Source organism: Melospiza melodia, chromosome 6 (genome assembly GCF_035770615.1).
Source record: "Melospiza melodia melodia isolate bMelMel2 chromosome 6, bMelMel2.pri, whole genome shotgun sequence".
In the NCBI taxonomy this organism is placed as follows: domain Eukaryota; kingdom Metazoa; phylum Chordata; class Aves; order Passeriformes; family Passerellidae; genus Melospiza; species Melospiza melodia.
This window is the reverse complement of record NC_086199.1, coordinates 27,239,020-27,262,153: the sequence shown is the minus strand read 5'-3', so window position 1 is coordinate 27,262,153 and position 23,134 is coordinate 27,239,020. Positions and strand designations below refer to the sequence as shown.

Here is a 23,134-nt window from a genome sequence, read left to right as displayed (position 1 = left end):
TATAATGATTTTCAATTAACTACCTCAGCATTTGTTGTGACAACTCAGACTACAAAAATTAAAGCTAAAGCAAGCATATAATTTCTTTTTGGAGTATTTTTGCTTACCTCCTGTGTCAATTGCATCTATCAGTGCATCAGTATCCTTACTGCGGATGCAATCTATCAGTTGCCGATGAGAACGTTCCCCAGAACTATCCAGTCTCCTCAATCCTGGGATTCTGCCTGTAGATCCAGCACTGGATTTTGGCAGGGCTTTTCTGCCTTCGAACAGTAGCACCAAAAGAAGATCTACTAACCGCATGGTATCCAGCACACATCGCTCGTCACCCTGCAACGCGCTTTCTATAGAATCTGGAAGTTCAGATCTTAGGAGATCCTGGAAATAATTAAAAGTCTGAACAATAAAAAATATACAGGGCTTTAGAAAATACTATCAGAATTGGGTTTCGTTTCCATATGAAATGTTTCCTTTTTACCCCTCTTTAAAAGCAACTTACATGTACATATGTGTACACATGTGTGTGTGTATAAATATATGTATATCTATTAAAAAATATGATCTATAAATATTTATGTGTATATCTATCTATAAAATAGCAACATAGATCTTGCATATATTGAAGTATACAAAGGGAAAAGCCCCATGAAAACAAAAAGCTGTAGCATAAAAGGATTTCTTACATGTGTTACTACTGGAGAGCCTCTACACAGGGTTGACAACAGGCTTACAATAGTTGACACCTGATTACTTAATTTAGAGTCTGCAGCTGTAGATGGTGCTCCAGTGCTACTCCGTCCAGGTTTGCAAGCTGAAGATGGTCCTGAGGCTGTCCCACCAGCAGCTGCCATGCGAGATAACAACTCCTCAGTTAATCCATGTTTAGCTAATGGGGCTGGGTCAACTCCACGCCTTGTGAATCTGTCAGCTAATGAAGCAAAGCATCTCAAAGCTCCATCTGAAACCTAAGAAAGATGTGCAAGAAAAAGCAATGAAATATCTTTTACTTAAGGTGAGAAGGTGCTAAGAGGATATCCACAAGAATACAGACCACATACAGGAACTTGATTTTCCCATGAAGCTTGATCATTCAAGTTATATTTAAAGGTCTACATATTTCTCTTAAGCACAATAAATTTTCAATTGGAACAAGCCTAAAAATAGGACAAAGGGGGAAAAGGAAATTTTGCTCTTGGATAAGGCAGATTATCCACTGTGCACCTGACACAGGGACATGCAAGAATTTTTGTGATAATGAAACACAAACTTCCAAATTTAGGAATGTTACTAAAGGAAGGAAAAAAATACCAACCAACCAACTGCACACTAAAAAGTCCAGTGACACTGTGGAAACACGGCTTACTGGTGATCCTCTTAACAATTCAGCAAAAAATACTGCTGGTCAACTGCCCAGGAAAAGACCCAACATCTTTTCATGTCAATACTAAAAATAAAGGAAGGTTTTGCCTTCAACATCTATCTATACACTAGAAGTGTCTCAGTGTTTCAGATCAAGAGGTTTGCACCGGCCTATCGAGATAACTTGCTTCAGGCACATTTGGCTTTAAAGATGTGCAGTAGCAAACCAGACTGATGTCAAGAAATAGTAGAAAAAGCCCCACAATACCTATTCTCAAACCAAACTCTGAATCACTACAGTTCTTACTCACCAAAATGTCAACTCACAGTCCATTTTCAAAACAACTGTCTGCTATCACAGACCAAGGACTTCAAGGCAGTTACTCATCAATACACAGAACAAGATTAGAGTATTAGCCAGACTTCAGGAAGACAAAAATCTTAACTCTCCATTAAGTTTCTTGACTTCTGGTATGGTCTGTACATGCCAAACATTCTGCATTATCAGTACTCTTTGGCACTGCATTTTTTCTGCTGTCTTCCTCTGGCATCTTGCTCCAGTTCTTTGACAACACAGATAAACAACTCTGCCAATCTTAATGTAAATTGCAAGTACTCAATAGATCTGTATCTTAACAGCTGCCAGAAATACACAAAAAAGATCACTTATTTAACACACTGCATTAGTGGCATTGGTAAAAGAGTACTTGGAATGTACTTACAAAGCGAATGAGTACTTGGAAAGTATTTACATTTCTTCTCCCAAATTGCAAGTGTAACACAAAGTCTAAAAACCCAAAATTATAGATAAGCTGCTCTTGGGGCTACATTCATCTGGCCTGAACTTATCCATCAAGTGGTGTTACTAACTGGCAGCCTGCACAAAAAGTGACCAAACCCAGCAGTGTAAAAGGACAAGGTAGGGAGCAACTAACTTGACTAGGGACATTACTGGACAAATCCATAATACACATCCAACATCCACTGTAATCCTGAGGCTTGTTCCATGAGTAACCTATTTCTCAAAGATACCAGTACAGATATATTTTCTATCATCTGGGTCCCATCATAAGCATGCTTATCTCTAAGCTTAACTGCTGAACAATTAAGTTAATTTGAACTCTCATTCAGATCTCCAACAGCCCCAGCAAGTGCTTTTCTCTAACACCTTATAAATTGGGGAACAGTTAAGATAGTACAGACTTAATGGTCTGAATTTCAAGCTTAGCTTGCCTCAGATGATTAGAGTACTAATAAAATTATTTAATGGCGAAAAACATCATAGCTTGTTCTGAAATGCCTAGTGTATGACAGCCCCCTGAAAATTTTCAAGATCTAAAAATATATTTTAAAAAATTATCTCACAGGCAGAGAGATTTAGTTTCCCAAATATGCTGTGCTTAATAAGCCAGACTGGAGGCTGGATCTGTGCATGTAGAGAAAGGAATGAGGACAGAGGTCAGAGTAAAATGGGGACTCAGTTCTGAGTCTGGACAAGAAGCCTGGCCAGGCTACAGCAAGAATTTGGCTAAATGGCTATTCCAGAGCAATATGACATACACAAAAGGATTCTACCAGTAGAAAGATAATTCCTCTGGGATTCATTTTCTAGATTTTTACAAGGACTACTTCAGCTCAAGTTAGAAGCTTGAGATGAAATAAGTTATAACTGCAATAAAGAAGTGGACCAGTATTTCTACTCCTATCATTTAAGCTGGCTTCCAGCACTGACTATGGATGTTCTTATTACTTCTCTTAGTTTGGCAAAAGAAACACAAACTAAATTAATTATTGCCTCTTACTTATGCTGAATGTCATAATGACTGAGGTACAGTCAAAGAACAATAATTAGTTCAGAAACTGTCTCAAAACGCATTGAAAAAAGTTACAAGATATTTTTCAATACAGTTTTCAGAGGTTGAATAAGATTATATTCAAACATGAGCACTTGGAGCCAAACACTAAGGCGTGTTTTTTATTCTCTTATGATTACAACTATAAAGGAAACTACCATAATACCCAAATATAACAACTCCTATGTAAACACACCATTAGGGAAGCTGTATAAAGTTACCTAGTCATTCCTTTATTAAACATACTGAAAGCTAAATTCACAGCACATTGAGCAAACTATTACATTACCTGATGGTCTTCATGTTTTAATAAACTAGACAGTGATTCCACACAGATCTCTAATGAAGAATCCTGAGGCTCCATTTTGCCACAGAGTCTGGATACTACAGCCATAGCTGAATGCAAAGTATCTTTATGAACAAGGTGTCCACTGTCACGAATGAATGTCAGAACACAGTTCAGCCCTCCAGCTTCAAACACAGCTCCTGACTCGCGGGTACAGATTAATTCTAACACCTATGCCAAAAAGAAATTTAATTTTAATAAACTACACACAAAAAGTCAGTTATTTATATCCATAGTCAGATACTTATATCCATCTACAGAACTGGTTAAGAAAATTAAACAATAAGGAAAAAAAACCACAACTCTCTTCCTCAACATCCAAAACAGGCCAAAGCCCCCAGTACTCTAGTAGTTAGTAGTTACAGCTTTCTTCAAAAATATGGGAGCCAATACAAAAACATTCCCCAAAGGCATGGTCATAACAAGTGTTCATGAAAGTAGATAATAAATTCTCATCCTGGGAGAAACACACAACTGAAAGTTTTGAAACTTGTAAGAGCACCATTATCCCAGTGATGCATTTCTGAGTTGACTGGATACAGTAAATAGGAAATACTTGCATAAATTCTGATGCCATGGTAATCAAGAACTCCAACTATATGCTACCACATGGCCACGAGTTATGCTTTAAATGAGAGATTTAAGGCCTTCTAAATTGCACTAAAAACTTCACAAGGGTGCTGGGGAGCTGTATCTAATGCTATTGAAGAGGTAGTAGACAATTATTTTACACCAGATAATCTATCAGTATCTGGTGCAATTCTTCATTTCTTTGGTAGCATAAAAATAGCCCTTGGCATTCCATTAGCGTTCTAGTCACAGAAGACAAACAAGAAATTCCTTCTAATATTTTTTGTTTCCTTTTCTATACATTTCTTGAAAAATTTGAGCTGTGAAGAGCACCAGACTGACAGTAAGCATAAGCAGCAGTATCCGCATGTACACTTTTGTCATAGTCCATATTTTTTTATCACATTTTAATAAACAAAAAGGATTGGAATAAGAGGATGCTCTTTGGAAATAGCAAATTATCCAGCTCCTTAAAAACAAGAGGTACTTAAGTATACTTACCTTCACACATTGCTCAGCCAAATCTCTGCTGGTTCTGTTGTTAAGTTCAACAACTACTAAACGATTACAAAGTGCTTTGATAGCTCCATCCACTCCCACAATCCTACGGGTGCACTCAGCCGACACATCCAGGTAATAAGTTATGGCACGAGCTGTTACTTCCAGTACATTGTCTGGAGCACTTTCATCAAGAAAAATTTTGCACAGTGCTGGCAAAAAAGTTCGAGGAGGGCATCTGCAGGAAAAAAACCACAAGACATTATTACTATGTTGTGCACACTTCTCTACATTAAGCAATTTAATACACTCCCACATTAACACCTTCCACATACACATAATCTGCTCAACTAGTTGAGAGTTGGTTCAAAACATTCATTTAGAACCCTACATCTCATACACACATGAAAATTCAAATAGGTAATCTGAAAGATGTTGCTTTAAGAATCCAGAAGAAAAAGATACTCTTGAAATTTTACAGTCATACAGGGGAAAAATTTAACCTGTTGGGATTTTTTTCTGGGAATTAACCTCACGTCACCAAACAGAATGCATGTTTCTTTAAAAGTGCTTCAAGGTTCATGATGATTAATAGCTACTTAATCATGAAATTTTATATACAAAGGTTTTGGGTTTAATACATAATTTGATTTTGAGTGGTCCTTCTTCCCTATGTTATTTCCCTTGTCTTTTTATCCTATCTCAGTCTCCTCCCCTGCCTCATTATTTCCCCTTAATCACATTGCAAACGTATTTAATTAATGTAGCTTGCATCCACTGCATTTTCTCTCCATATCCACGTCTCAGTAGCCTCTGGCTCTCCTCTTTATTGTTAGCCTCATTTCCATATGCAAGAATGGTGAAGAATATCCCCAAAACTTCAATACAAAAAAAAGCAAGCTGTAATGGTCCTCCTTCTATTCCTCTTAACATTACAGACTATAAACTGAAATAATACTTTTCATTATTAGAACTACTGTGGCTAAGACTGATTTGGATCAGAAGTTCTAAGTCATTGAGCTATATTTCACATCAATTTATCTTCCAGTAGCATATTTAGCAAAACTTAGCATTATGATGGCTCACCACAGTGGTAAAGCACTTCCAAGGTGTTGGGGAATTAAGTGAAGGGGATAGATGCTCTAACAGTAGTCAAAATAGCTGGATATCTCAACCCTAGATGTAGGAGAACAGACTAAATCCACAGGAAGCAAATATTGCAACTTTTCCTTCAAGTAGGGCTTTGGTTTTGAAAAAGATGCCCTAAAACTTATCTAAATCCAAAAAATAAAGAATAACAACATATTTTTTAGTCTGGAAGACAGGTGAAGTACTTGTTGATGAATCATTCTGAAGACTCAGAGGTCATTCAGTATCCCATCTGGTATGCAGTGACTCACACAGACACCAAATCCTGGGACAGCAAAATGCTAATAGCTTCCTTCAAGATCTTACCATGCTTTGTGAAGTAACTAATAATGCTGTCTGACAATTAAATACATTACCCAACAATACTTAATGACAAATCGATAAGTGAAGCTTCAACAAAGTTGAAGTTCAAAAAAAAGTTGAGCTTCAACAAAGCCCAAACACAAATGTAAAACTTATATTGGCCTATCCAGCCTATACTGTCTGTTGTTCTTAAGAAATTTGTTATTTAACTCTACATCTTTAAGGAGGGTTTAAACAGTAACTTTGCAATTCTGAATTTGTACTCCTTATTAGATGACCACCATATGATGACACAAGAAGCATTTCAGTACATAAAATTACAAGTGGACAATGTATTCAAGGGTTTTGGTGTTGGATCTTTTACACTGAATTTTATGCAACACCAGGCAGATCACTAAAACATTGCTATGAACAAGGTTCTTCAAACTATATTACAAGAAAAAAAATCCAATAAACACAAATCTTAAAAAGCCCCAAACAAACCAAACCCACAGATATATTACCAAGTGGAAAGCAGTGAGCTCCACTGTCTATTTTAATACTAGTAAGAGCATTTTTCTTAGATGGCCACACAGTTGCAGAAAGCTAAAAACCATACTTAGCAAATCTAAAACCTACATTTTTTCCTATGATTTAACAGCTTACAAAGCACAACACAAAAGAAACTCAGCTGTATTTTTTTAATAAAATGAAAGAATTAAAATTCCATCACCCATCCACTAATTACCCAGCAGACACAGTAAAATACTAGGTTACTAAGAGCATATCACTTATACTGAATTCTTTGTCAGCACACAGATGCCAGTGCACTCTATCAGCAGTGCTGTCCCTATAAAAGCACAGCTCCCTAGCACAAATTTAAGGATTAAGGGTGTTTTAAAATGACCCTTTTGCCAGAACCTCTAGCTACACTAATCAGAGACCACTTTTTCAATCAGTGGGTACAGAACAATCTCCACTTGCTGTCAGTACCTTTGTTTTCTGACTTAGAGGAATGATTTCCAGCCTCCCCATAAGAAAACCAGGCTTCGTCACAGAATCATAGAATGGCCTGAGTTGAGAGGGACCTCATGGGCAGGGGCACCTCTCACTGGACCAGGGTGCTCAGAGCTCCACCCAAACTTGCCTTGAACACTTCCAAGCATGGGGCATCCACAGCTTCTCTGGAACACTATATTGGGTTTGTGTGACCAGCTTTTGGTAGCAGAGGGAGCTACAAGGGTGACTTCTGTGAGAAGCTGCCAGAAGCTTCCCCCATGTCCTGGAGAGCCAGTGCCAGGAGGCTCCAGGATGGACCTGCTGCTCACCAAGCCTGAGTTAATCAGGAATGGTGGCAACACCTCTGTGATAACATATTTAAGAAAAAAAAAAGTCATTGCAAAATGTAATTGTGGCCAGAGGAGAGCAGGGTGAGAATACGTGAGAGGAACAGCTCTGCAGACACCAAGGTGGAGAAGGGGCAGGAAGTGCTGGAGCTGAGATTCCCCTGCAGCCCATGGAGAACCACAGGGACACAGAGATCCACCTGCAGCCCACAGAGGAGACCCAAACTGGAGCAGATGGATGGCCAGCCCATCCCCTGGGTTGATGGTTCCCAACCCAGGAGACTCACACTCAAGCAAGCTGTGCCTGAAGGACTGCACCCCATGGAAGAGTTTGAGGGGAACTGTTGCCCATGGGATGGAGAAGTTCCTGAGGAATGTTACCTATGAGAGGAGCCCCACACTGGAGCAGGGGAAGGACTCCTCTTCCTGAGCAGCAGCAGGAACAATCAGTGATAAACTGACTGTAACCCCCATTCCCCATCTCCCTTCACTGCTGGTGGGGGATGAAGTAGAGATTGGAAAGGAATAAAGGGTAGGGGAGAAGGTGTTTTTAAGATTTACTTTACATGTCATTATTCTACTTTGATTTTGTTAGCAATAAATTCAGTTAATATCCCAAATTAAACTTTGGTTTTTCTATGACAGTATTTATTGAGTGATCTCTCTCCCACACCTTATCTCAACCATGAACCCTTCATCATATTCTCTATCTCCTGTCCAACTGCAGGGGGGAACAACAGAGAGGCTTTGATCAGTGCCTGGCAGTAACCTTGTCCTGTCACCACATGCTCTTGTAAGAGTTGCTTCTCCAGCTTTCTTGTAGGCTCAATTCAGCTACTGGAAGGCCATAATTAGGTCAGCCCAGAGCCTTCTCTTCTCCATGCTGAACAATCTCAATTTTCTCAGCCTCTCCTCATAGGAGAGATGCTCCATCCCTCCATTCATAGCCCTCCTTTGAATTCACTCCATGTCCCTGCTGTGCTGGCACCCAGAGCTGGTGCAGCCCTGCAGTGGCTCTCAGCAGAGCAGAGCAGAGGGGCAGAATCCCCTCCCTGGCCCTGCTGCCCACGCTGCTCTGGCTGCAGCCCAGGACACGTTTGGCTCTCTGGGCTGGCAGTGCCCATGGTGCCTCATGTGCAGCCTCTCAGCCAGCAGCACCCCCAAGTCCCTCTGGGCAGGGCTGCCCTGGGGCTGCTCATCCCCAGCCTGTGCTGAGACTGGGGCGTGCCCCAACCCAGGAGCAGCACCAGCACCTGCTCTTGTTAAAACTCCTGAGAATCCCATGTGCACACGTCTCAACTTTGTTCATTCCCCTGAAGGGTATTCAACCCCTCAGGTTTGTCATCCACACCAGTCAGCTTGGTGTCATCTGTAAACTTGCTGAGGCTGCACTCAATCTCTTTGTCCATGGCATTAACAGAGATATTAAATAACACTGGTCCCAAAACAGATCACTGAGGGACACCACTTGTCACTGATGTCCGTCAGGACTCTGAGCTATTGACCTCTACCTTCTGGATGTGACCATTCAACCAATTTCTAATCTATCTAACAGTCCACACAGCAAACCCTTCTCTCTCCAATTTAGAAAGAATGTTGTTAGGAGGAAGCCTGTCAGAAGCTTTACAGAAGTCCAGATAAATGACATCTGTTGCTCTTCTCCTGTCCACTGTCACCCCATCACAGAAGGCCACAGGGTTAGTCAGGCAGGGCTTGCCCTGGATGAAGCCATGCTGGCTGTCCCAAACCACCTCCCTATCCTCCATGTGCCTTAGCACAGCCTCTAGGAGGATCTGTTCAATGACCTTCCCAGGCACAGAGGAGAGGCTGACTGGGCAGTACTTCCCAGGGTCCTCCCTTCCACCTTTACAGATAGGTACAATATTTCCTTTCCAAAATTTTCTTTTTCTAGTAACTTGGGACTGCAATGACTCCTCCTGGAGAGTGACTTGGCAATTACAAACAGAAAGGTTGTGGAGTCTCCTCTGGAGATCTACAGATTACACTCATAAGCACACACAGCCCATAAAGATAAGTTCAGATTCTTTTGGCCTGCTGAAGTTCCCTCAGGCCTTACCAAGGTGTAAAGTTCCTGAAAACAAGAGACTACAAGTACCAGTTGTGTCATTCACACGCAGTCTCGATCCATGGTTCAGCCTGTAATAGGAGGCCAGGATATATGAACACATCCCTGGTGCTCCAGCCATGATCTTCTCAAACAGGTGGCTAAAAAATTACAGTATACAATTGCCTAGCTGCCATTTTGAGGGACTTCAATCTTGATGCTGTAGCTAACTTCTCTATCAATAACTGCATACAAACAAAAGCACACGGGTCAGCTTTACAGTGATCCCCCTTTAATCCCCAAATCTGCTTTAAGTGATGACATGGGTCTCCTGTGGCTGAAACCATAAGCATCAGCTCTGCATTGTCTCAGGGAGAAGAATGTGCCTGTGTGAGTAGTGCCAGAGAAAGCACTAGCAGGGCTAGGTGGGAACACCAGCCCCACAATGACAGATGAGGTACAACATCATCAGAGCCGCATAGGAAATGCCCAAAGTATGCCACTCCCTACTGCTGAGGCAGCTCCACTGGGTTTTTCTCTGTGCAGGCATCTGACCAATAAAAAGAGAGGGAAAGTGTTGCTTTTATTCAGTGGATGGTCTTCATACCTCAAAACTGTGAAAATGGGTTTTCAGAGTAGCCCTTAAGACTTCACTCAATCCAATCCCAAGCAAAGGCACTAAAGCATAAGTAAAGGCAGCAGAGGGAAGAGAAATCTCCAGCTTACCTGGAAGCAATACTAGCAAACAGGCCAAGCACCTTCTCAGGACCAGCCCCTCTTTTTAATGAAGCACCAAGTAAGCAAATAGCATCAACATCAGCAGGAGCCAAAGAGTGAATCAGACAAATCATGTTATGTATGCATCACTATTACACCACAATTCCAAGGTAAATCCTTACTGGCTTTCTTAGGTAGTCCAAAACAAATCAAAAGGACCTAAAACTGCTTCAAATATTGGCTGAGGAATACTAGGACCCTATAGTAATATAGACCTTATTTCTGTTCCAACTAAGGCTATGCTAAGAACTAAACTGTATTTTGACAGGTAGTAAAACAAAACATTCCAGGAGTGTCCATAACACAGACACAGGCTGAACATTGGACTCACCTTTAGAAAACAGTCTACATGAGAAAAACAAGGCTGTCAAAACTTCCTGGGACATAAGGGAAACTGAGATCAAAGCTACAGCACTGAATGAACTGATGTGACAGGACAGAAACCAATGGTCAGCTTTTAGTACACTTCCATCTACGGACAAATGATGCTTGTGATGTCCAAGAGAAAAATACACCAATAAACCTGCCATTACTGCAAGGATCAACACCCACCAAGGAAAAAAAAAGGCTAAGTGCATAATTTCTAAACCATTCCAGTATCAAAACTGGGTTCACATGCTGCTTTTATACAGACCACACATTAACTAAAAGTAGTATCTCAGAAAAAAAAGAAACTATGACAGAAAAATTCCTAAAGCTGTAGGTGAAGAATCACTGTTCACAATTACCTATTTGCAGTGCAACTAGCAAAAAGATGATGAGTTTTCTTTACTACAGAAAAATTCTTTATTTGTGTTTATTCTTTCAAATCAGAAAATAATGGCAAAAAGGTACCTCTGAAGTTCAGGTTTCTATTTAGGCCCTTCTTTTAATAAACATGAAAATGAAAGGAAAATATTTTTAGATTTTTATTTCTAGGGGGCTGAATTAATACCACATTAGGCACTTCCTAAAGTGCTTCAAATGTGTATTTTAGAAGAGTGATTAGGGACTACTTAGTGAATTAATGAGGTCACTCAGTGTTACTCCTTAGTGAAAGACCGACTTCAAGTTAATGAGGTTACTCTACAGCCCACACTAGAGCTCTTGCTAATTACTTTAATCTTGCAGCTCTCAATGTCCACTCAACTCTATTCCTGTACTTCCAGGAGAAGAGCTGCTGTTAGTTACTATCTTCCAAATTTTCCACCCACCATGTTTCAAAGATCTTGCTGAAAGATAGGTTTGTCCAAAATAGGTAATATTCCTCATCAATATTTCCCATCTATATTATGATCCATTAAGATTAGGGTACTAGAGCATTCTGTACTGACATCAAGAAGAAAACCACATTGAAAAGTACTGATTCAGTACAATTTATATTTAAACAAATATAGCAGTATAATTTATATTTAAACAAATATAGTCATACTTTCAGTGTTAAAGTGAGTTATTAGGTTGTAAAAACCATAAAACACTAATCCTTTAATATGCACTCTTTCTCTGCGAAAAATATACATGACCTAAAAATATTTTCCAAATATCATAATCATCTTGATGTCAAGAAAGACTAAGAAAATTTGTCAGAATAATTAAATTACTACAGAATTTACAGCACTATAATCAGCATAACTCCATATGCTGACACACTTCTGAACATTTACACACACACCCACCTCTTTAGGAACAGAAATATCCATACGGATACAAAATTCTTAAATAGCTACAGCAGTAAGCTCCTGCCAGTGCTAATCCCTTAAACTCTAATGAAGTGACTCAGCTGATTTTACAGCTTGCCAATGTAAAAAGATACCAAGGAAGTAAAAATAGGCACTGTAAACTCATTTCTGTAATTACATTTCATATTTTAATGCACTTAAAATCCTTAGCAGAAACAGTAATAGTGAAGACTACACTACTGCCATGCTTGAAAAAAAAAACAACTTGAGGAACTTAAGGAAGGAAAAAAGACCAGTTCAATTCATCCCCAAAACAGTTAACAAGTGCTGCTAGCATTAGGGTGTGTCACTCAATTCCAAAGTAACCGCTGGATTCAGTCGATGTGGAGCCCCTGGCATGTGACGAAGCCTTCAGCGAAGCTGCCTGGTCCAAGACATGTGACTTGTGGCAGAAAACCAAGCTCAGCTGCCTGCCAACAATGGCTGGATCTTTAATGCATACCATCTGCTGAAACCAGTTAAAAGTGGGAAAACAAGGATTATATGTCTACACTACTTAGTATATATTAATTTTAAATAAAAACTAAAATACTGAAGTTAACTCCCTTTAGTAACAGTTTTTGAAGAAAAATTTATCAGATAAGCTTTTACAGCAACACGTCACACAACTCTGAAACTTTTAAGAACATCCTGCACAACTGATTCTTCTTAAAGCAAAAGTCATTTCAACTCATTTTTGATTAATTTGTTTTTCCTATGTAATTCTTTCTATGGGAAGAGATCTCAGCCTTTGCCTTCACTGTTCTTTCACTGGAAGACTGTTTTGTTTTCACATATGAACCAAAACCAACAGCAGAGTAATCCAGACCATCCACAAGAGAACTCACACACCTGCACTGCCTGTATGTATTCTTCTGGATCCATTACCAAAACACACTTTGCACTGTTTCCATATAACACTGTTACAATACAAATTAAGTCCAGAAAACACCACTATGTACAAGACATCAGACACACCATACTGTATTTTAAATGTGCACAGAAAAGGCAAAAAATTAACTGACAGTTTAGGAACTTTTTCCAGAATTACAAAACACTAAAACTTGCACAACTCTGAATCCCTACTCTTAATTGCCACCACAGCCCAGGCCAATAAAATTAAACTGAAGAATTAACAATTCCATCCTGTATTCATTCCAGTACAAGCTCCACTTTATTAAAAATTAGAAGAAATTAATTTAGAATTAGAATTTGACATTTAAAAAAAACTTTCAAACTTTCTTTTAGCTAAATAAATAATGGAGCTGAACCCTCTTCTGAGAGTTCATTACTAGGCAGGAAGACAATTAGTACTGGACATTTAGTATTCAACTACACATTCAATAAATATCAGCTGTGTAAAATGAAACATAAGAAAAATCCATATGAGGAAACAGTTTCCACAGGATAGGTAATTTCTGAATTTCTAAATAAATTACCATTTGCCTTATTCCTGAATTTATAAAGGACATGTTAGGTTGACTTTATCATTTTTCAGCATCTCATAAAAGCTATGCCATACCTCAGGGTAATAACTCCACATGTTTGTTCTCCAATCTCCAGCATTTTGTAAATATTTTACAGACTCTTAGTCCACAATAGCTGAATAAATTAAAGAATGTGAAACTACAGGTCTTTCTGCCTATGACTTCCACTAGTAGCAACCTCAATTGTGCAAACGGATAATGCTTTGCGTACAGATTGCATCTGTCAACATTTCAAAAGGAAATAAGCAATTTAAACAAAAAGTATCATTTTTTGTGCCTGCCTAAATATGCACATATAACCACTAGCTACTTTTGGATTCCCAGGTGCTCAAAAAAAATAACTGACTTACACAAGAAAACTTCCACTTCCCTATTAGCAATCTAGTTAACATCTGTGCTATCTACACCTCTTCTTAAGGGGCCAATATTAAAAATCACTTGACCACTAGTCATGCAAGAAAGGAACCCTGCAATTTGAAATTCCTGTAACATCTTTTATTGGTCTCCAATCTCTTAGGAGCTGACACTTTCAAAAGTCATTAACCTGATGCCTTAACATCCTGCACCCAACTTTTGCACAGTACTCGTGGGAATCACTTCAGCTTAATTTCACACACAAAATTCTGAACAAAACAAAGAATATTTGAAGATATTACTAGAAAAAGAAATTTAAATGCCAGACTAGTAAATAGTGACAATGTGATGATTTGTCTGGAACACCCAGAGGCATGGGCTCATTTAAACAAAATGTGTTTTGACACACACAAATGCCAAGTTACAGATTTTAGTCTAGGTAATACATCAAGCCATACCTAAGCAGCAAGCACTCATATCCTTGAAAGCAATTCTGAAGACAGATAACTAAAACCACACTTCCTGTACAAAGTTTTGGAAACATCTAACACAACTTGGCATGTTTAACTGGTAACAGCAATTCAGAGGCACTACTATAAACAGCATGGATGAAGGCAACACTGGAAATCATTTCTGAAGAACTTGTAAACTGAAGAACTAGAGAAGGGGAGGAAGATCAAGAGCTGATGAAGCCTTTGTGTGCAGGTACATTTACAGTAAGAGCAGGCTTTTAATCTGTATAGGACAAGGTGAACAGACTGCTGTCTACAGAATTCATCAGACTGGCCAATTCTTATGGAAAAGAGCAAGTGAATTTCAACAACAAAGACAACTTAGGCTGCAGATTTAATAGCAAAAGAGAGGGTAAAATTAGGTAGGATGCCCTCTCAAAAGCATTAGCTACACACTATGCTTGTATCAAACAAGATGCTCAATCCAGTAATAACCATATAAAATATAACGGCCATGACAGAAAAGAAGGTGTCAATTTAGACTTAATCTTCCCTTCTGACCTTTGCAACCATTAAGATTCTCAAAATAACTAGACAAGGTTAATTAATCTCCACAATACCAGTGACAATGAGTCCACAATTCCCATTTTACAAAGAGCAACCAGAAAGACATTAGTATTTTAAAATTCTTGTAACTGAAAGAGAGAGAAAACCAAAAACAACAACAAAAAAACAGCCCTAAAATCAGCAATGATTCTAAACATTAGGTTGTAACAAGACTGGAAAAATACAGAGCACACCCCTACTTCCATCTCAGAAAACCACTCTATAGGATGATGAAGATCCCCCTGTATTGGAGGCCACACAGTAAATTACTGGTATTCCACTGCTGCCATACCCTCTGCCTTCATTCAAAGAAAAAAAGCTTAGTAGGAATCACATGAGACTTGCCACTGCAAAGGTTACAAAATTTCATTTGGGAGAGATGTCTGCATTAGTGCAAGCCAGCAACAAAAGCCAATAATTCACTAAGAACATATGCTTTGCATGGTTAAAAATAATGAAAACTGTAGTCTATTTTTGACAGCAATACTTAATCTAATTTACTCACTGCTGCACTCCAGCACAAAAGTGTAACAATGATCTGATTTTATTTTTTCCTTAGAATAACAAAACAAGCAAATCTATAAGACACAAAGCATGAAAGCACCTTGATACCAACAGAGCAGCTCTCTCAGCCTGTTAGTTTTTCCATAATTATCAGACCTATTAAAGGGCACTTTACTGTCTGAGTTACAAAGATGCTTTGTAAAGGCAGCCCAGATTGTAAATATATTCCTGAAAACCAGCACTTTGGATTTCTATCCCTATCTCTAAAGGATTTTTTTTTTGTCCATGTATCTAATTTTGATTTACTGGAGTTTTGCAATCCTGATAAAGACAGGAGAATGTAGTTTTAAGCAGGTGGAAGTAAAGCTAAACTGTTCCACATTACTCTAACAGTCTCACTGGCTCACATGAACAGTCTTTGGTCCACTAGAATTTCTTCTTATAATTGCTAGCAAATACAATATAAAGATATACACTTCTTCCCCAGTGAACAGATACTCTGAAAAGAAAAAGGTTCAGTGTGAATTAAAGTAAACATATTTGATCTAAAAAATAAACTGAAAGGATTTCTATTTTACACATTAGAACCCTAACATATGACCCTTTGTACAATTTGTTTGTATTTGTCAAATGAGCTGATAACTCCTGATAATTTATTGCTTACAATCTGTTAGTGCCAAATATACAGAGGTAACTTACAGAACAGCCAAACAGGAAGATGTTTTCTCCTTCTCAGCATTAATAAGGCCTATTTCATCTGCTGCAAAAAGGTTTTGAGCAGGTCTTACTTTGTTATAGCAGTGCCTTAATCTACAAATTTTCATTGTAATTAATTGCTAGGTACTTTAACTCTGACAGCAACAGAAAGCCCATCCAGAAGAGCTCTAATTTTATTTCACCAAAAAAGTGAAACAATTGCACGAGGTGAAAAAAGAATAAATTGAAACGCCTACTCAGAAAAAAGCTACATTAATAATGTGAGATTGCAACTAAGAGCCTCTACATACATTTAAACTGTTACAGGTAATTTAAAAGACAAAAAAAAAACCCCAAAATTTCAAGTTCATATTAAATGCATTCCTTAAACTCCTATTCAAGTGGATTTAATAGCATATATTTTAACTACAATTTGGGACTAACACTTATAATCACAACAGTTATGCTGTTTTACTCCAACTAAAATACTTAACAAAAGCATTTCTCCTCATTCATTAAGTTTCTGTAGTTCAAGTTAGTGGCTTTTGTTGCTGGTAAAATGTTAGCCATTCTTCATGACAATTGACTAGCAGAGTCTGTGACTCATTATCACCAGAAGATGAATATGCCACTGATTTTTGTAATGTTAACATATGAGTAACTTCCAAAATCTTTTAATTGGATGTAATATATAAATCTGGGAAGAAGTAAAGAAACATCAATTATTTGGCAGCTCTACCTGTTCATCAGCTGCATACCCTGAAATCTGCTGTGATGCTGCTAGAACTCTGCAAGAACATTATGAAATACACCATCCTGCACGTGTGCCTGCTTCCAGTTTGGAGCTGACCTGAAACACTAGTTTCACTATCCATTACTCTTGTACAAAAGCAAATTATTACTTTTGTTATTAGCTATATCATTTCCTTCAGAACATGTCTGCAAGTAACTCTTGCAAAAATGAAGTGCAAGATTCTGAATCCAACATTGCAATACCTTTTTTTTCCGTTCAGCCTTGTGCTTCCTTGGCTTAGTGAGATTGTGTATTATGCTAAACTCCTTAAGAAAGCAGTATGGAAACTGTGTTGTGGTTTTAGAGATGCACAGCATTCATGTCAATACTCTGATGTGGTCTTGTTTCAGTTTTGCCAGTCCTCACCATACCCAGCTTCAATCACCAGATGTACTTCACTAAAATGATGGGCTTTTTCTTAGCTTACACCACAAAAGCATATAATATCTTACGTAAAAGTGGAGTAATACTTAATATTTAAAGTTACTCTAAATAAGATGTGAAAAACATCCCATTTCATTCTCCAAGAAATTGTTTTAAAAGTCCATCTCAAAGTTGCTGAGATGAAAAATTTTCTTTAATGTTTTGTCTACGTACAACTAATACAAATGAACAATTCCAGGATCTTCAAATAACATGTGCACAGCATCCAAAAACTTGGAAATGCTGTTCTTATTTAGTAGAAGAAAAAAATTTGTGAAGTCTAGAGACTAGTTTTCTAACCAACAGAAAAATACATCCATATTCTAGATCAGGCATGCTGAAAATATTTTCAAGATTAGTTCCTGAAAAAAGAGTTTAGCAGCCCCTCTGTCACACAGTAAATCTCCTGTTTCACCAAGCAGCAATTCCTTTAAAAAACAAGCTGAAAAGGAACTGTAAAATACTATCCATTATTATTTTATTTATACCCTCTCAGCACATGACAACACTTTAACTGTCATTTGGAAAGATTTTAAATACACTTTCCAAAATATCTGTTCCTTACAGAGTTCCAAAATAAAGTCACCTTGAAATGCAGGCACACATAAGCACACGAGACAATCACTGAGTTCTCCACTGAAGACTGTACACTCTTCTCTGCTTCTCCCATACCTCCAGTTGTGCAGTTCCATCCCCAGTGCTCATCTGACACCTCCCTATATGCTGTAACTCACTGTAACAGCAGAAAACTTACAGCCTCCTTCAGCAGGTTCAATGAGCAGCTTGCACATGCAAGAATTAGGAGTCCGGCAAGCCCTGAGAGTGGCAGGAAGAACAGTATGGTTGGGAGGAATAAAAAGGGTGGGTGAGAAATGGAAGAAGGCAATGATGCACCATGTCAGCTCACCAGGTGCCATGGTACCAGAGCACATACTTCACTATGGTCACAGAGCCAATAAAAAGTAGCAGTAGCAGTTTCAACATTATTGCAAAATCACTTCAACACGCAGAGAACTTTGGTAACTTCTTCCCCTACCTACATTTCATTCTCTTCTTTTTAAGGAAAACTTACAAGACAAAAGAAACAGAGAAGACCAGTAAAATTACACTATACCGACGCTCAAAAGAAAAATTAAAATGCCAAATGGCATTTTAAATATTTCTTCTTTCACACATAAATAATTTTAAAACCACAACAGTGCAATAACAGAGCATTCATTACATACACTTTAAGAAAAAAAGAAGCACTTGGACTATTTAATTCACTTATACTGAAATAAAAGCCTGTTCTAAACAAGATGCATAAAACCCACAACTGGTTTTTTAAAGTTGATATTTCATTCCTGACTCTCAAATACCCAGGAGAAAACCTTAAAAATGCTTATGCCTAGTTCTGCACCAGTATAGAACAGAATATCCTGAAGCAGGCAGTTCGCCCAGATTAATCAGAAAAATTCATTCTTAACTACCAAGTGTTTTTCTACAATGGTGAATTCTGAGGCTCCCCTCCATCAGCAGTATGAGGATAGACAGGGAAGTTGAATGGATCTCACTACAGTAAGGCTCTTCAAGTCAAAATTTTAGCCATAAGTTCACCAAGGCAAAGAACAGGCAGCTTCAATTTCTAAAGCACTGTACAAAATTGTGCTCAACGCTCTGCAACTACTACAAATCCAAATATTAGAGGTGTATGGATTTTACATTTCCTGTAATAAATACAGTCATGAGAAGAACTTCTAAGAGGTAAGTCTGAAAACTGTTTCCATCAGAGCTACAAAACTAAACAGTGTAACAGACAGCTACCTTCTCATGTGCTTCTAAACCCACACTCCTAAAAAGCAGGATGTATCTCAAAAACACTGGCCATATTTTATTATGAAAAGAAAGTGAGAGCAATGAACAAAACCATGGGAAGGAAGAGAGGGAAGAGCATGAAAATCAGAACTGAAGAAAGCAACCAAAAAAGTAAAAGTTGAGATTGCTTACACTTTTGCCACCTTTTCCAGACTAGTGGTGGGCTCTCACAGGAAGTAGTGTAACACAAGCCCAGCAACACTCCAGTAACAGAAGTGATTAAATCAGCATTTTGTGCTGTGAGAAATGTAAAAAGGATTGAGTGCAGGGACTGTGCTGTATAAAGTGTACAAATGCAGCTGAGAAGGAGGGTGGCATGAACAGCAACGTGCCCCAAACAAGGGGCAAAATATTTGTGGGAACAGTGGTTATTGTTTGTGATTTTTGCTTGGACTTGCACAACTCAAAAAAAAAGCTACTATATCCCTTGCTAAAAGTACTGTGAGAGTATGGATGCTTAAATATATCTAGGTGATCATAATCCTAGTGCAAAAAAAGTTTTTCTCTAACAAAACAAACCAAAACCAAACCAAAACACACACAAAAAACCAAAAATACAACCACCTCCAAAAGTAAAAAGAAACAAAGAAACAAAAGAAAAACCAACATCCCACACATATACACATACAAATGCACATTATTTAATTGAAAGAAATGCATTCAGAGTTGCAACCAGCTCCTGAGTCAGAACAGGCACTGTGTATCACCCAAAAAACACTACATTTTTAATCAGACAACAGTACTTCACGTGACATTAACATAAACTCTTGATTTCAGTGATCTAAACTGAAGTTCAGTTTGCAAAAACACTTTTGAGGCTGAAAGTTTCTAGGAATGTTAAATATGACATTCAGCCACAGAAAGGGGAAAATAACATTCCAAAAAGGACAGGCAGATGCACTTACGTTTCAAAGCAGCGATCCACGTTGTCTGACATCAGAAGCAGCATGCAGAGCTGTTCCAGTGCTATCAGCTGCATATCCCTCTCATCCCCCTGCCCCATCTGCAGCCATTCCAGCAACGTGTCTGGATCCACATCCGCCATGGTTTTTTACAAAAAAAAAAAGCCGTCTCCACTTCAATTAAAAAGTACCAAAAATATCCTTTAATTGTAGAAGCCAGACTAACTTCAGCACAATTAATTTCTCTCTTCAGTCAGCCTCGCGCTTTTGCAGTTTTCACCTGGCAAGAAAAAGTAAAAAAAGTAAACACCACCACAACCTTGTCATTGAATTTTCTGTATCTGCTCCTCTCTAAAATGTATAGCATCTGTTTGGGATGAAATTAAGGAAGTTTTCACATATTTTACCAGCAAATGGAGTTTTTTCTAAGCAGGTAAATACTAAAGAGTTTGCTCTGCTTTGAGGATAACTCAAAATTACAGCTAGAAAAATTGTGCTCAACCCTTTTGTGCATTCTTAAAGCTAAGAGAAAGAAAGTGATGTCCTGACCATCCTCTCCTTTAATATCACTTTATTAGAAAGTGGTCAGCTTTATGAGATGCATTACCTCCTCATGAAAATATTCAAATGTAGAAAGATAGTTAATTTCACATTTCAAACAGAAATCCATAAAATAAAAAACCAAAATGTACAATTCCAGACTTTCAAAATCTTCAGAAACCTTTTAAAAGTTCAAATCCTTCATCTTTTAAAACAACATTCAAACATAAGGAAAAGAGGCTTTTTATGTCAAAGGATATAAAAAGACAACTTAAAAATCACTTCAATTTTCAAGAGTTAGGGGGTTGTTCGGTTATTGGGATACTTTTTTGAAAAAAATATTTAATTCACACCTTTCAAAAAATCCAGTGAATAATTCAAACAATTCACATACATATAAGGAAAACAACATTATTTGCTGGCCCAATGCCAGAGCTGTACATGCAAGCTGAAGACCAAAAATGTCCCCTTGCCTAAACTTTGTGTTTAACAAACAGTCAAATTCACCTCCCTTGCCCAAAAACCCAGCACACATGACTATTTTCATGTAAAACCTAATGAGTTACAAACCAATCTCTCCAAATTAGACACACAAGAAAAATAATACTCTTTCAAAACACAGCTTAGAGAAGAAGAAGTAGTTTATCAAACTCCTAGGTAAATATGAAATGCAGTATCACCACAAACAGGGGGGAGGTGATGTGGGAGGAAGAAGCTTGATCTGGACAAAGTCTGCCTACTTGTTTACTTGCTGCTAATGAGTTAATAGTTAAAAAATAACCCCATCAAGGGCATGTATACAAAAGGGAATCAGAAATTAGTATTACATGAAGAAACACACACTGAATCAGCTCTTTCACAACAGCTTAAAACTCAGAGATGTTACAGAAGCACAACAGATAGGATTGTTATAAAATTTAGGACCATAACATTAGAGGCCCCTCAGCTATTGCTTACCAGTTATATATTTGATATTATCTTACTCTAAAAACTAATTTAATATTAGTAAACTGGTTTTCTGTGTTTTAAACACTGCCTATGATTCTCCAAGATGTTTACAGACTGCATTTCCTGCTCGAATCCTACATAAAACTACTTTCAGACAAAAAAAGTGGGATCGCATCTTAAGTATTCTACCTCGCCTTAACACCACTAAATCGTTATTTCCGGGAGCGCAGAGATGAGTGATAGCGAGAGAAACAAGAAAATTAAGAGACGGCGAAAGTGGGGTAAGTTCAGCCCAGGCACCTGCTGTTCTCCCAGCCCAGCCGGGCCGTACAGGAGGCACGGCGCAGACCCGGAGCGCGGCGAGCGGCCGGGCTGAGCCCGGAGCAGGGGCCAGGCCGCAGCGCAGCTCCCCCCGCGCCGCCCGGGCCTGCTCGCACCAGCCAGGCGGGCCCCGGGCCCGCGCGGCGCTCGGGGCTTTGGGCCCCTTCCCCACACGGCGCCGCCCGGGGCACGGCAGGCACCGCCTCCGCCTCCTCGCCGCCCCCGCACGGGGCACCCGGCGGCGTGAGGGGCTCCCCGGCAGCGCCGCCCCGCTCTGCCCCCGGCCCCTCGCACAGACTTTCCGGCAGCCGCCGCCTCTCCCCGCCCGCAGCTCCGGCCCGCTCCCTCCCGGCCCGACAGGCCCGGGCAGCGACGCTCGAGTTCCCGGCGAGCCGCAGGCCGCGCAGGGTGACCCGGCCTGGCTGCTCGGGAAAGGCGCCGTCCCCCAGCGCAGGCCAAAGAGGCCCCGCGCCACCCCCGCCGCTCACCTCAGCCTCCCGCAGCCTCCTCGCCGGAGCCGAGCCCTCCTCAGCGCCACGCCGAGACCGGAGCGGCGGCGCGGCGGCGGCGGCAGCCCGAGCCCCGCGGCAGGCGGCGGCCAGCGGCATCCATGGCGCTCCGCCCGCTGCGGGGTGGGCGGGCGCGGCAGGAGCCGCGCTCGGGGCGGAGCTGAGGCGGCCGAGCGGCCGCTGGGGGCGCTGGCGGAGCCTCGGCGGAGAAGGGGCCGCTCCCGCGGGCCCGCTCCGCCCCGCGCTGCCCTGCGGAACCGAGAGCCGGGGCCCGGGCTGCCCCAGGCGCGGCCTGCCCGGCGAAGGGCCCTCCCCGGCCCGGGTGGCCTTCACCTGACTGCGTGGGGATTTTTCTTTTTTTTAGCCTTTACAGGTCATTTTATTTCTTCCCGTATTCTGGTTATTTACTTCGATATAATATTCTGTACATTTACGGCGGGGCTTATACTTTCAGGGGCCGCTCTAGAAAACACTTTGATCCCCCTCCCGAACCTCCATTAAAATGGATCTGGTGAGCGGATTTGAGCGTCGCAGGGCTGGGTCTTAGAGAGCGAAGGTTTTAGTTTGCTCTTACCGAGCAGTGAGTTTGAAGTGCTGCAATTACGCCCTGTAGCTTGAGACACCTTTGCCAGTAGAGTTGTCCGCTGCCATACGTGTTGCAAAATGCTGTGCAAGTTCTTTGCACGTGATTAAAAGACAAAGGAAGTAAACTGCTAAAAGTTTAAAATGAGGGACTTTCAAAATAATTTCATTCTCTGTAGTATGACATGTTTTGCAAAGGAATTTAAGCCTATTAATATAAG

The 23,134-nt window shown here is 39.8% G+C and overlaps 1 protein-coding gene across 11 annotated transcripts in view; it reads right to left on the bottom strand.

Moving 5' to 3' along the window:
- The window catches only part of HECTD1 (HECT domain E3 ubiquitin protein ligase 1), a 59,318-nt gene extending 36,926 nt beyond the window's left edge, over positions 1 to 22,392 (bottom strand). For 8 of the 11 annotated variants that reach the window (XM_063160418.1, XM_063160425.1, XM_063160428.1 and 5 more), the window contains exons 1-6: positions 22,311 to 22,392; positions 20,017 to 20,293; positions 4,630 to 4,864; positions 3,502 to 3,729; positions 684 to 965; positions 108 to 396 (exon numbers count right to left, since the gene is read on the bottom strand). In XM_063160418.1, the coding sequence (XP_063016488.1) occupies positions 108 to 396; positions 684 to 965; positions 3,502 to 3,729; positions 4,630 to 4,864; positions 20,017 to 20,156 (1,174 nt within the window). In that variant the 5' untranslated portion in view covers positions 20,157 to 20,293; positions 22,311 to 22,392. The remainder of the gene's footprint in view (positions 1 to 107; positions 397 to 683; positions 966 to 3,501; positions 3,730 to 4,629; positions 4,865 to 20,016; positions 20,294 to 22,310) is intronic. The other 3 variants (XM_063160420.1, XM_063160423.1, XM_063160427.1) reach the window with 1 other exon arrangement.
- Positions 22,393 to 23,134: the final 742 nt, after the last annotated feature.